Genomic DNA, 16,977 nt, shown 5'->3' with positions numbered 1-16,977 from the left:
CTCTCATACCCAAAACTTATTTTGTTTTCGTTGGATAAGATTTTGTTCACTAAACAGGCAAACGTTGCTCAAAATAACAGTTCTTCTACATTCACTCATTGTGTAGACTTCTTTGTAAATTAAGTAATGCAGATTTTAAACAATTTAACTCTTGAGAGTGCGGGTCCACTTGGTTTCATTTTATGCTCTCAAGAGTTAAAGATCTATAAGGGTTCATTTGGTTACGAACTCTCCATCATTTAGCTGGGGACCACCTAGAACCGCCTCAAGGACCACTGGTGGTCCCCGGACCACTGGTTGAAAACCACTGGTCCCCCCCCACCACCATTCTTAAACCTACTCTTGCTTTTCACAGTACAACAAGTTTAAGTGTCGTATTCTGAACGAGAAAGTCACCACCCCTACTACTACGGTTTACAGGTAAGCCGAGTAGCCGACATGCCGTTTCTACATTACAGTTTCCGTGCCGGGAATGGATTACTCCAGGTTAATGTCGCTGCCATATCGGACATACGCGCCTTTTGTTTTATGTGTTTAATCCGCCGTAATGTAAAAAATTACATTACGTCTTCCGGGTGTACCAAGATGGCGGGTGGTGCGGTCGTTCATAACAAACGGGGGAAGCTTTTTTCGCTCGATTTTCGCGGATTAAAAGCCCAAATAATTCAGCGTATGCTCTAAAGGTAATACAACAATCTCGGCAGTGAAGGGGGGTTGATTAAAAGTCTGGTAAATCGTTTTCAGCAGTCAAACTGTTAAGTTTGACTTAATTTGTATTACCAGATATGTTTGCAAAAAAATTATTGGTGAGGTTGGTGCATTACATGAAGCAATAGAATAGAAACATTTACAAGTTATTTACAGGTGTTAACGCCAAATATAACAAATTAAATGATATGCAATAATAATATACACTTAGACTATGAACGTAAGTAAGGTATATCGTAATATATCGACAGATTCATTAATACTATTATTATTGATCATGTTGAACGTGTACACAGAGGGTACTAGTGTTTCTTTTAGCCAACAATATGTATTTTGCAGCAGATATACTGTACAGTAGCTTGTGTAAGTAAAATATGCTGCGTATTCTAGGTGTGGTCCATTGATTGACCTGTGCAGAGGACCTCATGTGAGACACACCGGAAAGATTAAGGTCCTGAAGATCCACAAGGTGACCAGCTAGTGTTGGTTTTTCTTACAAATACAATACTCATGGGATAGGAGAGCTGAAAGAAAATTAAAAGATAACTATCCTTGAGGCTTGAACCTGTGTGTTATTCCAGAATTCATCCACCTATTGGGAGGGAAAGGCTGACAAGGAAAGCCTCCAGAGACTCTATGGAATCTCTTTCCCTGACTCCAAGATGCTCAAAGACTGGGAGAAGTTCCAGGAGGAGGCAAAGAACAGAGACCATCGTAAACTGGGACGGGTATGGGCTACCATGACATTCTGTAGCTACAAAATATGATCATGGCAACTTGAATCATTTGTACACCATGTGCTGTGTTTGCGAATGATGTAAGACTATGTTAAAGTTGAAGATGTAACCCCTCACACAGAAATTCATGGGGTGCCCATGCTTTCCGACACACCAAAAGTCTGACATGCGCAAATCACCTGTTGCTCCCGACATGCGTTGAACTTGGTCTGGTCCGACATGCGTTGAACTTGGTCTGGTCCGACATGCGTTGAACTTGGTCTGGTCCGACATGCGTTGAACTAGGTCTGGTCCGACATGTGTTGAACTTGGTCTGGTCCGACGTGTGTTGCGTCGTGCTTGCGGTTAGGGTTTAGGTTAGGGTTTGGGGTAGGGTGTCGGCACTAATGCCTTCATTACACTTGAATTGTTTGGCTCTCACTCCATCTCTTGAGAGTTCCGTATATGGAGACCACAGAGAAATCTAGTGCTGACATTAGGTCAATGTAGAACCCCCATATATATGGGTATAAACGAGGGGTATCGTCATTGTGACATGCATCCAGTTGACTGGCATCGTCATCGCGACAAGCACCCAGAGAGACTCCATCACCTTCTGTACGAGACAGGACAACTCGGATATTCTCAGCGATACCTGGCCTTACAACCCAGATATCGGGTCCTAACCCAGACAACCAGCTCTAGTTTGATATCAAGGCTGTGTTATTATGAAGGTATACTTTCTCTACTGATGATTAATGGAAAGCCAGATTTGTAGCCATCGGTGTTCTTGTTAGGAATTGTTAGTACTGATATATAAAAGCTAATTTATCCTTAGATTCAACAAACAATACTTGCCATAAATCCCGTAAATATTGCCTTTTAATTTGTTATGAATGGAATAGCTTCAGAAAGTACCTGATTTGCCATTTCTACAGTATCATAACGCCAAAGGTTAGACCCCAAGGTTAAAGAGAAACTGGTGTTCCACTCACCAACATACTGTGTCTTTGTGTATTTCCTCCAGGAGCAGGAACTGTTCTTTTTCCATGACCTGAGCCCTGGGAGCTGCTTCTTCCTGCCTAATGGATCCTTCATTTATAACACCCTGGTGGAGTTCATCAGAGTGAGTCTCATCATACTACTATCATTGCACAAAGTCTCTGTCCACGTGTCTGTAGATCATATTTCAAGAACAAAAACAATGGTACACCTAAACAGTTGTAAAGTTGGTGGGTCACTAGTAATGAAGCCAAGTAACTCGTAGGTGAGTTCATTATAACAATCAAGTATCTACTCTCTACTGTAGCGTTTGAGGAGGAATTACATTTTAAGATTTGATTTACATTTCAACAATTTACTCTTGTCAGAGTGAATACAGGAAGAGGGGTTTCCAGGAGGTGGTCACACCCAACGTCTACAACAGCAAGTTATGGCAGACATCCGGCCACTGGGAGCACTACAGTGAGAACATGTTCTCCTTTGAGTCAGAGAAGGAGACCTTTGCCCTCAAACCCATGAACTGCCCCGGTCACTGGTAAATCCTCCTTTCTTTCTAACACATCGTTCAATGGACCCTCTAATAACTGCTCTCAAGTGTGCTTTAAAGACTGAAATGCAAATAAAAGTTTCAAACTGACACCTTCTGTGAAGGCTCTATTTCAAAGCCTTAACCCCATTTAAGATATTTGCACACTTGATGTTTCATCTTCTAATCTGTGCAAACTCGCCCGACTCTGTCCCATTCAGTCTGATGTTTGACCATCGGCCCCGCTCCTGGAGAGAGTTGCCTGTCCGCTTTGCCGACTTTGGAGTCCTACACAGGAATGAGCTGTCGGGAGCCCTGACTGGTCTCACCCGTGTTCGGCGCTTCCAGCAGGACGACGCCCACATCTTCTGCTCCATGGACCAGGTGAGGCCCACAGCGTAGTGTTGCGATTGGTTCAACACCATGTCAGATTTGAGCTTTTCAGTTGCTTCATAAACTGCTACTCTCAGGCAGCAAACGTAACCAGTTTACTTTATAACCTCTCCGGTATATCTTTAACATTACTTCTATGATTTCCTGGCAATCATTTTATATAAAATATATATGAATTGGTTTACGTTTGCACTTTTGGTTCAGTTGGCTGTGAAGTCATGTATGTGTACACAGGACAGAGGAATTTGTCTCATGTGACACTTCCGGTGTTTGTAGCATTCAACGCTGATGAAGGCTTGAGGCTGAGGGCCGAAACGCGTATGTTGTTGCTGCTCTGCAGCGTAGTGAGCGTACCATGCCAACTCTTCATTGAATTAAAAGTGCCTTAAAACGAGAGTTCCGTGAGTGCTTGTGTTTTCTCTTTTTGAGATTCTTTCTGTTATCCATAATAAAGTAAAGTTACTTACCCAACCTCGCACCTGGTAAAATGCTCAGAGAGTTTGAGACGAGTTGGAGTCGTGCGAGCGGAGCTACTACCTTGATGCTAATAATTTGGATCATAAATGTCTTATTTCTTATACATTATTTACAACCGTGTGGGTCCAATAACTGAATGACTGTTTTACAGCATGTTGTCATTGTCTGTCCTGCCATAAGCTCTGATATGGCAGGAGAGCACCGCCTGGGTCTGCTGGAGTTGCATATTACTCGCTAAATAAGGACTGGCACTAATGTTGACAGACGCATGCATTTAGCTTGTCCAAGTGTTTTTTTATTTACCCAGGGTAGTAGCTGAGCACGAGTGCTCATTTTCAGCAACGCCCTGCACATAGAGACACACAGACAGACACACACATTAAAACCTGGGAGCTGACCAGTACAACCACAGTCTTATACTGTTGGCCACTAAGCAGCTCCACTGGAGCAGTTGGGGGTTCAGTGCCTTGCTCACGGGCACTTCAGCGGTGTTGGGTGAGTGATGACAATCACTTCCCGACCCAGATTCTTCCTGCCTGTCCGGGGAATCGAACCGGCAACCTTTCGTCAATAAGGGGGCTCCTCTAACCCTTAGGTCACCGCTGCCCAAAATATCAAATCCATATTTGAAATTGTCAACCCTTTAATAGTCATACTCATACTGTAGTACTTGGCAGTGGGATATTTTTTGTCGGTGTCATGAAGCCCAAATGAGTCAATGGATTTGTTTTCATCTTTAAAACCAGATTGAGGATGAGATCAAAGGCTGCCTGGACTTCCTGCGGACTGTGTACAATGTGTTTGGATTCACATTCAAACTCAACTTGTCCACGCGACCAGAGAAGTTCCTCGGAGAGCCTGAGCTCTGGGACCAGGCAGAGAAGGTAAGAGGTTTAAAATGATTCACTCTGAATTGATATGTGCCGTTTCTTAGTCCAGCAACAGTGAGTTACATGGAGAATACTGCAGTGAAGTTAGGGGCGCTCTTATCATCGTATCATATTCTCCATTCATTGTCAATATGAATTTCATCTTTGTGTAGGACAAATAGCCAATTTGGTCGTCCACATATGACAGAAATCCCCCTCATTTTGCATTAAGTTTCCAGGCATTTATGACAGTATTAAAATGCAAGCCAAGATAAACAAATATAATCTTTAAAAGGAGATCTTCGTCTGCTGAGTGCTGACTTTGTTGAGTGAGCTCATCACCAGAGTATCTAGAATTCTAGATAGATACCAATTTGTTCATGTTTACAGAAACTGGAGAACAGCCTGAATGAATTTGGAGAGAAGTGGGTTCTCAACCCCGGTGACGGAGCTTTCTATGGACCAAAGGTGAGTAGTAGTGAAGCAATTACCCATTATTCACACAGCGACCACTTAGGAGTTTGAACCATACCCCATCAGGTACATGGAGTGTTGATTCCTCTGGAATACAGGACAGCAAGACTAGTTTAATTTAAAGTATGTCATCTTGTTCACTAGATTGACATTCAGATCAATGATGCCATTGGTCGATACCACCAGTGTGCCACTATTCAGCTTGATTTCCAGCTCCCTATCCGATTCAATCTCACCTACGTCAGGTATGTGTGGCTTTAATGACTCTTTATTCACTTCAAGCCTGGTATAATGACACTGACATTGATGCCGTTACAGCAATGGGGATTCCGTTGAAAGATACTGTGTAAAGTCAGCTTATTCACTCTCCTAATACAACGTTGATGTTATCCCCTTCTCATATGTGTGCAACAGCCATGAAGGGGACGATAAGAAAAGGCCAGTGATTGTCCACAGAGCCATCCTGGGATCATTGGAGAGGATGATCGCCATCCTGACTGAAAACTACGGAGGCAAATGGTTGGTGGAAATGCAGCATACATCACTTACTCTCAGAGTTTGAAGACCTTTCTAGATATAAATGACCATACTCGTAGGGTTGTATACGGATACATCTGATATCTACTGTTCCAACTTTGTTGCTTCATTTCAGTGCCACACACTCATTTAGTAGGTATGGATTCTGCGTCCCAATGACCTGTTAAAATCTGACCGGACGCAGTAAACTCGATATCGATAATTTGACTAATACTACATTGTGAACAACACATACTGTATGTTTGTAAGTCGTATGAATAAACAAAAGCTTGCTTAAAATGTTTAATACAAGGCAGTCGCCATTTTCTTACATCTGCATCTGTCTTGCTCAGATGAGATGCCATGTTCATAGAGTCTCAAGCATTACGAGACCAATCGTTGCACATTTCATTTTGACAATGAAAGCTGGAAAGTTTGCATTGGTAAATAAACTCACATGGCTTATGTCATGTCATTCCATGTGCTTCATGCTCACCCACCCGTGGATCAGGGGAGTGAGATCTCTGTTGCTGCACTGTAGCGTAGTGGGGAGAGGAACTAGGAAGTATCGGGTTTCCCTCTGCATGCGTTACGCACTGCTGGTGAAACTTCACTGTCAGATGAAAACAATTGTGATTATGTAATTTATATCGGAGGAGACATGGTTGTCTACCGGTACTCCCTTTTCAAGACCAATTTGTAGGGGTCAGCAATGACAGGGATTACTTGGGAATTGGCATAACCACTACAAAAATAACATTCTCTGTAAAAGATTTAATTACTATACAAACTAAATTCATATGTCCATGCACTAAGGATTATCTAACACCATTTCAGGAATGTTCAGTAACTTTTTAATGTCTTAGAAGAAGAAAATCTAAACAAATGCAAAATCTAAGGCTGAAGCTATAAGAAAATGTCTGGAAATGTGAATAAATAAAATGAATTTACTCTGGTATTGTCCTTTAATTAAGCATTATTTATAGTCCTTTAATGACTAATTGGGTGTTCAAAGCATTATTTATAATCTCTAAATGTCTTCAAGGTAAAGGAGTAAATGTATACTATCTATTTTGGGCGCCATACTGACCAAGTGTTCTTCCTCAGGCCTCTATGGCTCTCACCCCGTCAAGTGATGGTTGTGCCAGTGGGACCCACGTGTGAAGAGTACGCCCAAAAGGTATTCAGCTCCTAAATGACGAATGCATTGGTTCTTAATCGCTACCACTACCATTTATTCTAAAATGTCCCGACTCCCTTCCAACGTTGCAGGTCCGGCAGGAATTCCACCTTAGTGGGTTCATGGTAGATGTGGATGTGGACCCTGGCTGCACTCTCAACAAAAAGATACGAAATGCACAGCTGGCCCAGTACAACTTCATCCTGGGTTAGTGCCAATACCCGTCTTGTCTCTGTCTTTCCTCCATCTCAAATTAAAGCCTGAATTATACTGTACGCTCACTGAAGTAGCCGATCTACAAGCTAAGAACAACTTCAGACTATGAATAAGAGTATGAATGAAGCGTCATTTATATAATTAAGACGTTTAGATACTTATTTGCATCTCTTCCTCTGGCGTGGTTGCAGTGGTGGGAGAGAAGGAGAAGACGAGTGACACCGTCAACGTGCGCACGAGGGACAACAAAGTTCATGGCGAGCACAGCGTGAAGGAGTGCATGGAGCGTCTGCAGCAGCTGAAGTCTTGCAGAAGTCGGAACGCTGAAGAGGAGTTCTGAAACGTTCCACGTCGTCGCCAGCAATATCATAAATGTTCTGAAGAAATTATAAAACAAATGCCATACTATTTTTATTTTACCTTCTATTTCTGCTATTAGTTGTGGTATTATCCTTGGTCAGGTGTACATCAAAGCATTTACTGTAGTTGATTTTGACGTTTGTACTCATTGGTACAATGTACAAATATTGGTAGTCTTACTTTGTGTTTCACAGAACACTTCTCTATGATTCAAGAAATATGTTCAGAAAATTCAATAACCATGCTTATTTTCACAGTGCTCTTTTCTGGGAATTAAACAAGGGTTACAATTTTGATAAAAATGTAAAATAACTATTCTTGGACTATGTGTGTTTACTCTTACAGAATGTTGTATTTTAATTGTCATTATTTGAGCTGAAAAGTGACTGCAATACTGTTGTAGTGAGAGAGTCTGTCACTGTTCATAAAGACTACACTCAAAGCACGCCACAAGGCCATCAAAAAAATCCTGGTCAATGTCTGCCGTCAATTACACTCAACAGAAAAACATCAGTGAGGCCCTTTGATTGTTTTGAATGTAATTTATTGCCTGAACAAATTCCCGCCCATTCTCTTATCTTGGGTGCCAGCATTCTTTCAATCATTTACTACTTGCATGCATACTTATTGAGTTCACCCCCTATTGTGGCACTTCTATATATTTATCTATAAAATGTGACTTTACTTATGCTATACAGGTTGTCCTATTCAAAAGGTGATATTGCTCAGAACAGGTGACGGATGGCATACATGGCATGAACCATTAGGGGGTGCTATGTACACATTCACCACCATACTAATCAATACTCACTGTACAGTAGTCTTAACTCAGGCTCAGTGCCTCAGGCAATGATGTGTGGTACAGAAGTTGGACACTCCAATAGGCCAGTGATTGGCCAAATTAAATGTATAAACGTATACACATTTTTATATTTGTGACTAATAGGGGAAGTTCTTCGTGCTGATAAAGACATTTTGAATTGATGTAAACAAATATTTAGTAATTTTAACAACGGTAGCTAACAATACAACTGTGTATAAGTACAATTGAGGTTCTTTTTACAGTCTACAATTATTTGAAAACTTTAGTTACTAGAACTACTTTGTATATTTTGATTATTAGGCCCATGACAAAACAAACAAACACTTTTTACATTTATTATAATTTGTTTTACATTTTATACATTTGAAAACTTGTGAAATGGGATCTTCTGCATAATGAGTACTTTCTATTTTAGGTACTTTCAGTACATTTTGATTTTGATAACATTACTTTTGTACTTTTCCCACCACTGGTCTCCAAGAAGTAAACATACCGTAGGCCTACTCCATTTTCTGATGTAGAATGATTCAAAACTTTTTATTAGGTGGTTAAATATGACAAATGTCAGGGTCACAGGTCACATGCAATGTTTTGCTCTACTCCCAGACTAAACAGTTACACTATTCTCTATTTCGGTAGGGTTTAAGTAGTTGTAGGGCACTACCAGGCACACACACACACAAAATCCTAATAAACGGATGTTAAAAAAAGAAAATAAATTTGAAAACAATGAGAAACATGTCAGAAAATGCAACAACCTCTGCACCTAGCATCCTCATTCACAACCTTTGATACCTAAATGGTTACACTATTCTCTATTTCGGTAGGGTTTAAGTAGTTGTAGGGCACTACCAGGCCTGCGTTTCTTGCTGCAATAGTCTCACTGAGGAAGGAGAGCTCTGCTTGGAATTCCTTGATCATCTGCTTTGGGGCAGGCTCATCAAAGTGTTCATCTGGATATAAACCCAGGGGAATCTGGAAAAGATGGAAAACAATCAGAGGTGGAAGAAGTTCTCAGATGTGTTACTTAAGTAGAAATGTAGAAATACTGTGTTACAAGTAAAAGGGGTATTCAAAATGTTACTTATCTTTCCAAAATAGCCAATCTAGCTTGTTGATCGGCTATTTTAAAATAGACACTGAACAACATAGGCTTTTGTGGGGAGGTAATCGGAATAATAAACTTAATTTATATAGCACCTTTCATGTCATAAAATGCAACGCAAAGTGCTTCACAGGGCAAAATGAGATAAAACACAAACCTAATAAAGCAAGCAATAACACATAGTCCTACAGTAACATTAAAATAATAATAATAAAAAAACAATAGCAAAACCGACTCACCATATCTTTTAGTTGCCATCCCTTTAGGCCTGTCCTCAAGCAGGCCAGCAGTGGAGGACCATTTAGAGCTCATTTGGAGCTTATAAACCAGTAAAATCTATTTAAAATCAATCCTAAAAACTACTGGAAGCCAATGTAATGAGGCTAAAACTGGGGTATGTGTGTCTCATCTTAGTTTTTGGTTAAAATTCAGTCAGTTGAATGCTCTCTCCAAAACACTCTGACACTGATTATTTTTAGGAGTAGGGGGAGAACGGGGTAAGATGTGCCAGCAGGTAAGTTGACTACCCCCTTTATCTAGAAAACATGTTGTCATGTGACCTTAAATCTAGTAAGAATCCATCATTTACACCTGGCTTTGAAGTTGGGAAGCATGGAAAGTAGAAAATATTATTTTACACAAAAAACTGTTTTGTCGGTCAAAGTCAGATTTTGCCACATCAGGTAAAATGACTGTTGGCAGATTCTTTAGATTTTACTGCCATCTCATTTTGCCATGCTTCCAGGACAACTTAAGCAAAAAGTGGTTAATCTTACCCCGTTCTCCACTACCAGGTGAATACCGCCGGATTTGCCCGGGGCGACTGTGTTTTGGGTTGAGCGTTTTGGTATTCTGTGGGTAATGTGTGTTTTGTATTAAGAATCTAAAAATAATACGTAACTAACTAGTAATGAAAGTTTTCAAATAATTGTAGTGGAGTAAAAAAAAGAGTATTGACAGTAGTCTCAAGTAGAGTAAAAGGGCCTAAATGTATTACTTAAGTACGGTACTTGAGTAAATGTACTTAGTCACCACTGAAAACAACGAAACAAACAGGTTTACTTACAGAGTCCTTGTATTTCTTGGTGAGTACCCAATCTACTGCCAGGAATGTGACTGACTGTCCAACTGTCGGAAGTGTCTCAAAAAACGTCTTCATGCTAGACTGTCCCTTCATGGTTGGAGGAGCTTTACGCAGTAGGAGAGGGGAGTTTGGGACCCAACATCCATATTCAAACTAAAATTGAGATTAGACAATGCACATGCACTTGTTTATTCTTCGTTAAATTCTTTATTGTCTTTTTATTTTATTGTGCTATGTTTTATGTGTTTGTTTTAACTTGTGGATTGCTGTTCTGTGTTCTGTTCAGCACCTTGTGACTTTGTCTTGAAAGGTGCTTTACAAATAAAATTTACTTACTTACTTAGCAGGGACAACAGGGACAACCAACAGACTCAGGCCCCATTTAGACTGCATGCAGTCACATCCAGTCAAATCTGATTCAAATCTGATTTATTTCTCAAGTATGATCTTCATATCACACTGCATTTGCAAATGACCAGATCGGATCTGTCACTGATCCGTGTGTTCAGACTGGCAGCCAAATCCAGCAGATCTGTGCCACATCCAGATTGATTTGTTTAAATACTGTAGGTCTAAATACAAACAAGTCACATGGAATCCTGATTTAGATCAGGCTACTGCGTTCAGACTGAGACAGATCTCCTAAAAAAAGATTTGAAACCACCTCTGAATGTGGCTCAAGTCACATTTGTAAAAATCGGATTCCATGTGACTTGTTTGCGTTTAGACTTACAAATCAGATTCCTATATGGATGTGGCACATATCTGATACAGGCTGGATTTAGCTACCAGTGTAAATGGGACAAGAAAGGGTTCATATCTCTGTCATTTAATTTGTAGGCTACTATACAAAGTCTGATTGTTCTCCAAAAAAAGCACCCTCAGGTGTTTGGCCCCAAACCATTTTGTTTTCTGGATTCTACAATGTTCCGAATCGATTAACACTGTGTGTATTTTGCAACAAGGTATATTTAAATTAACTGATTTCTCATCTCACCTGCCCAAGGTGGACTGCAGCATGTTGACATGACACATTAAAGATCAGCATGGTTATGAACCTGGTCACTTCCTCCACAGTGTGAAAGGCGCCAGGAATCCCTGTTTAGATCAACATCAATATACATTTTGAAGCTTTTGGATTCATTATTTCAATCAATGAATCAATTATTTCAAACAATCATTGAACAGAACCCTGCAACTAGTCGTCACTTTCCCCTCATTAGCTGGCCTTGGTAAAAGGCCAGTCAAAATAAAGCTATCAGACCCTGCTATCAGACCTACAATATCAATCGGTTCAAACACTTGAGGAGGAGGATTTAGCCTGGATTTTAGACACACGTTTGTCATACTGTAAATGCAACATAAACAAAGCTTCTAATGATGTTATCTAGTTTGTCAACATCATACCATAGATTTGTGGTTTACTATAAATAGCATTATGATTGATTGAAGGCAAACTAATACCTGAGCTTTTGTTTCCTAAGAAGGCTTGGATGAATATCTCGTTGATCCAGTCCTGGAGTTCAGAGTCTCTACACACGTCACTGTCTGAGGGGTAATAGTGGTCCACTATTGCCCTTACAAAGCTGCAGATACATTACGACAAATATTTAAAATATCACTGGCCTAATACATTTCAATGCAGATGAAATAGATAATTATATACCATAAACATTATAAAAAAATGATATTGGTGTCATCACCAAAAGCTCATCATTAACATAAAATCTCAATTCATAAACTTTCAAAAAATTAAATAAAATACATTTCAGATAATAAACAACAAGGAGGTCAAACAATACAAGAACATGTTATCACATGTCACATGTCATGTGTAACACATCCTCCTGCCCCTGCAACTATTGCAAAAATATAATACAAGTGTTTGGATTTCTTTCTTTCTTTTTCTTTCATAAAGAGTCACGGTTAAAGTTGCAAGCTGCAATCTAAATGAGATTATTTGCCAATGTGCTTCATATGGTTCAATGAAGGTCAATGGTTAATGATCACCTGTTGATGATGTTCCACAGCTTCAGTCCATCATCTCGGTAGTAGAAGTTTGGGACAGACTCCAGCCCTCGTGCTCTGATGTTCTCTGGCAGACAGAGAGAGCTGTAGGTCGTTTCAGAATGAGCCCTTCCCATGAACTCACCGATACCATCTGGTGTTAGTGAAGTCTAAATAAATAATTAGTATTAGACAAGGTTAGGGGCTTTGTAGACCAAGGCGTTTCTTCCCGTTTGTTTAGCATTAAGAGTTGTTTTCAATGAGAATGCCATGAGCATCTATTTTGTGCTGCACGTTCACGTCTGGCATTTGTATTGGGTTGAGAGTTGAAATATTTTCACCTTGTTTTTTAGCTAGGAAAAACTAGCCCTGATCCAGAGCGTTAGCGAGTTCTCTCTTAACTCCCTGCCAGGTGTGCTCGCAGACTCAGACCCATACCAAAGTAGTTTTGCAATTCAAGTTTGACACAGGTGAATATTATTATTACTTACTCCAAACAGAGGTCCTCCAGGGGCAATAAGTAGTTGGCGGGCAATAACATTTACTTGGAAGGTGTAACGGAAGTGTGGGATCAGCAACTGGACAGACAAGGAGGAAGAAGAACCATGTCAAAGATTCATCGCTAACCCAGAATAATGTTCTTCTACACGGTGGTACAATATTAAATGTTTTATTGTGCAAAACTCAATTGTTTTGGTTAAAAAGCAGTTTGTTATATATTCTAAAATCAATCTAAGAGTTGTCTGACTGAAATACAGCATGGTCATTTAAATGATATTTATGACCATACCTTGTAGAGAGGATGAATCACTGGAAAGCTTCGCACAGTTGCAACTGCGAATGCTTCTGCCAAAAAGTGAGTGTTCAATAGATGATACACAAACTGGTGGTAGACGGTATCGGCATGTTTCACAAACATCTTGGCCAGCAACCAGTCACACTCTGGGTCACTGGGCAGAAAAATGGGATTCTGCTCTGAGGGCTGTTGGGTCAGCTGGGAAGATAAAAGGAAAGATCTTTCTTTTACATTTTCATGTAAAAACCCTCAGGCTCTAAACCTTCTCAGTGTCTCATCCTTACGTACAGTAGTAGCCAAACAATGCTCATAGTGTGACTACAGTAACGGAATGACCTCATCAGTGAAATACCTGAATTGCAATGGGCATCAGTTTATTCTCTGAGCTCATGTAAAACAAGCAGAGACCAGGTGTCAAAGGCAGAACGTCACCATTGTCCACCTTAGTGGACAATCCAACCAATCCCTTGTAGTCACAGAGGAATATATTGCCTTTCTGTGAGAGAGAAGAAACTAGATTATAGATATGGCATATTTGTACTTCCCGGCTGTCACAGGCATTGACAAATTAATTGAAACTACCCAAATTAATAGTATGCCAAAATACACTCCATACCTCCATCTCCCTCTGGAGAGAGCTACAGCTGTCTAAGAAGGGCTTCACCATCTCCTCTGTGACTGGAAAGTTGCGAGGAAGCTCCAAGCAGCGCTGAATCATATTTGGGTTGATTCCATTCAGAAACTGGAATCCATAGAAGTCATCCTCCATCCAATGTACAGAGACATACTCTACAGGGGTGACAATTGGTAAATGTTTTGTTTATAATGTATTGTACACCGCATATACATTTCTGTTTCCTAATGGTGAAAGAGTATTTCATTCGAATTTTCCATTGAGTTACACTAGAGTCCATTTCTACCTGACATTGGTGTCTTTTTCAACCAGAAAACTCTTTCCATGGCTTCAATGTCCCACTGCTCAGTAGAGGTAGTCATTCCCTTTAGTTTGAGTTCAACATTACTGGGAAAAGAAAAAGAAGAAACTGTACTATTTTCCATCATCATTACTAGGTCTATTTGTCTTTGTTATAATATGTAGGGATCCTGAACCATATGGACTTACGTCATTCTTTTTTCAAAAGCGAATTCAAAAGATCTAGAGAGTGAGAAACAGGCTTCATCAGGGATCTCAGAACTGTCTTTAAAAGACGCGATGTGCGGCAGCCTTTGACCAATGGACCATGTCCCCCACCTGTAGTGAAATGACAGCATGAAAAACTTCATATTTTTACCGTGTCATATGTCAGGGTATACCTCAGGCTTAAAAGACAATAGAAGCATTTGACAGACAGTATAACAACAACCGTTCTTGCAGTATACAATTGTGCACACATAAAACTCACTGGTACAAGTTATTGTGACATTTTAACTCTCTTTTTCTGTGGTCGGTCAGAAGGGGATGATCATCCTCAAAGGCCTTCATGGCTGAGGACAAAAACCAATACCGGTAGTTCATCAATCTCCATGAAATGGGAGTTAATGTTTGACCACAATTACCGTATATTATAGTGTTGATTTTATTTGGAACACACCTTTCCCTCCTCTCAGCTCTACCGGTTCCCCATCGGACACCCATCTGTAGCATGGGAAAAGGATGACATCGTCCTCTGGAGTAGTCACCACAATCTTAGAACAGAACCACGCATCATCTAATTTCTTAAAATTTGCATCTTTCTCCAGTTTCACCAATAGAAGTTGCCCGAGATGTAAACTGGTTTTCACAGTGTATCTCCCCTCCTGTATATAAAAAAGAATAGGAAACAATGGTCAGGGAAACTTTGCTGACAAAATGACAACGTTGCTGGGCTGGTTTAAAGTAAATGGTAACACTCAAAATAGCAACACTCATCCCTTTAAAGTTTCAATGACTCTAAGCTTACCTTTCCAGCAATAAAATCTATGCCAGTATTGTCCAAATTTGTGCGTTTACTCTCTCCTTCAGTTCCAATTATGGTTACATATATGCAGTCTAATGTCCCTGCAAATGCCTGGTCACCTGTTGACACCTCAAGCATATACTCAGCCATGATTGCTCTGTGTCTGGAATAAAGAAATTAAAAGGCTTCCAATTAATTATGCCCGTTATAAAAGTATCCAAGTAGGCCTATGACAATTTGCATGGCCCCTGTTGTCATCAGGGGTTACTGCTCCCTGGTTATTTTGCAGCTGGCTTTTTATAGTACTTGGAACACCGGAGAAACCTGTATTCTATCTCTTTCCCTGTGCTCTGCGAGAATTTCAGCCACTGGTTTACACCTGTAATTTTGTAAACCTGTTATGTAACAAATATAACAGGTGGGGAGAGAGAAGGTTTTCAAGACTAGAGCCTTTCTGATCTGCAGTTCTTAACATTGCCTAAAAAGGTTGAGAAACACTGGTTTACAGAACTGCAGCTAGGTGAGGTGCTAGCCCCTCTCGGAACCCTCCATAAAGCTTTTCTGAAATTTGAATGAGTTTTATGTAGGGTCTCTGTTCATAACTATATTTTCGTATTGGAATTTTGGAACGCAGACATAAATATGCTCCGTAACATCGTATCTGCGCCGTTTGACGGCCTGTTTTCCTTTGAGGGCTTCTGAATCTGTGAACTTTAAGTACCTATACATCCCGCTGCGAATATCTCCTGTGGCGCGGAAGCCGTTAAGTATTTGTTTGACCGATTTGGTCTCTTTATTTCTTCTTGTTTGTTTACCGTTTATTGTACCGCCTCCCGGTGTGGTGTTGGCTTGTGCGGCTACGTCCCTGCCTCTGATCTGCTCATAGCTATAGCGCCACTAGCTAGCCAGATAGGCGGTACAATGAGGTGTCAATAAACAAGGAAGGAAGAGAAGAATCAAAGCGACCAAATTGGTCAAACAAAGATTAAAAATACTTAACGGCTTCCGCGCCACAGGAGATATTCGCAGCGGCATGTATAGGTACTTATACTTCACAGATTCAGAAGCCCTCACACGAAAAAAAGTCGTCAAAGAGCGCACGCAGACAGGCCGTAAACACGGTGTTCATGTTTTATGTATGGCCGCGTACCAGGTGGCATGGTACTGCTGGAACAGGACCCCATGGTCTGTGTCGTGAAAAAGTCAGAAACTTCAGTACCATTGGGTTCTGCTTGGAGGGCTAGGTGAGGTGCATGTCTGTGTCCAGTTGACGCTCGTTAATGCTACATGCATCAAGGCAATAATGTTTCTGCACTGTGAAATAGTATCTCATATAGAGTATAATATCTAATATAAGGGTCACAAATATAAGGGAGCAAATTCATACATTTACACAGTCTATGGCTCCAAGTGGGCTTACTGTGGCTGTGTGGGCGTCGGCTTTCCTCCCAGCTTCCAGCCTTGGCACACCTGTCTGTGGTCACCTCGTCGCACTCAATTGATGCACCTGCCGGTCATCAACTCATCAGCCCTGACAGTATGAACTGACCACAAATATGAACCCAGCAGAGTTACAACTATTAAAGAGGAAGGTGGTGGAATTTGAAAATGTTGTGGATCATCTCGTGGCCTCTCCTCCTAACCTGCATGTTCAACTTCAGGAAGAGAATTCAATTCTGCGGCAGTGGTTCAAAGAGAGGCCATGGGTGAGTCACTTTGTTCCCCACTTGGATGTTGTCCATAGGAGGCTTAATGACTTTGAGAACAGCTTGCTTCCCAGCCAGCCCC

General features: G+C 40.7%; 2 protein-coding genes across 2 annotated transcripts in view; one reads left to right on the top strand and one right to left on the bottom strand.

Moving 5' to 3' along the window:
* tars1 (threonyl-tRNA synthetase 1) overlaps window positions 1-7,732 on the top strand; it is a 117,279-nt gene extending 109,547 nt beyond the window's left edge. Inside the window, exons 8-20 of the mRNA XM_083783213.1 lie at window positions 356-420; window positions 1,099-1,177; window positions 1,290-1,436; window positions 2,452-2,550; window positions 2,795-2,961; window positions 3,174-3,336; window positions 4,569-4,706; window positions 5,082-5,159; window positions 5,310-5,410; window positions 5,580-5,684; window positions 6,789-6,861; window positions 6,954-7,068; window positions 7,269-7,732. Of these exons, the coding sequence (XP_083639339.1) occupies window positions 356-420; window positions 1,099-1,177; window positions 1,290-1,436; window positions 2,452-2,550; window positions 2,795-2,961; window positions 3,174-3,336; window positions 4,569-4,706; window positions 5,082-5,159; window positions 5,310-5,410; window positions 5,580-5,684; window positions 6,789-6,861; window positions 6,954-7,068; window positions 7,269-7,417 (1,479 nt within the window). The 3' untranslated portion in view covers window positions 7,418-7,732. The remainder of the gene's footprint in view (window positions 1-355; window positions 421-1,098; window positions 1,178-1,289; window positions 1,437-2,451; window positions 2,551-2,794; window positions 2,962-3,173; window positions 3,337-4,568; window positions 4,707-5,081; window positions 5,160-5,309; window positions 5,411-5,579; window positions 5,685-6,788; window positions 6,862-6,953; window positions 7,069-7,268) is intronic.
* A 1,323-nt stretch (window positions 7,733-9,055) lies between these two features.
* On the bottom strand, window positions 9,056-15,339 carry LOC310871733 (hydroperoxide isomerase ALOXE3-like; the record flags this gene model as incomplete). The annotated part of the gene is made up of 13 exons (XM_083783371.1): window positions 9,056-9,235; window positions 10,432-10,602; window positions 11,447-11,547; window positions 11,914-12,035; window positions 12,460-12,626; window positions 12,948-13,034; window positions 13,247-13,450; window positions 13,605-13,748; window positions 13,869-14,041; window positions 14,173-14,273; window positions 14,656-14,737; window positions 14,845-15,049; window positions 15,193-15,339. The coding sequence occupies 13 exons, from the start codon at window positions 15,337-15,339 to the stop codon at window positions 9,056-9,058; spliced, it is 1,884 nt and encodes a 627-aa protein (XP_083639497.1).
* Between the last annotated feature and the right edge of the window lie 1,638 nt (window positions 15,340-16,977).

This window comes from Protomyctophum parallelum, assembly GCF_964188405.1.
Source record: "Protomyctophum parallelum genome assembly, chromosome: 15".
NCBI lineage: Eukaryota > Metazoa > Chordata > Actinopteri > Myctophiformes > Myctophidae > Protomyctophum > Protomyctophum parallelum.
The sequence above is the reverse complement of the archived record's forward strand: the minus strand, read 5'-3'. Positions and strand labels throughout refer to the sequence as shown.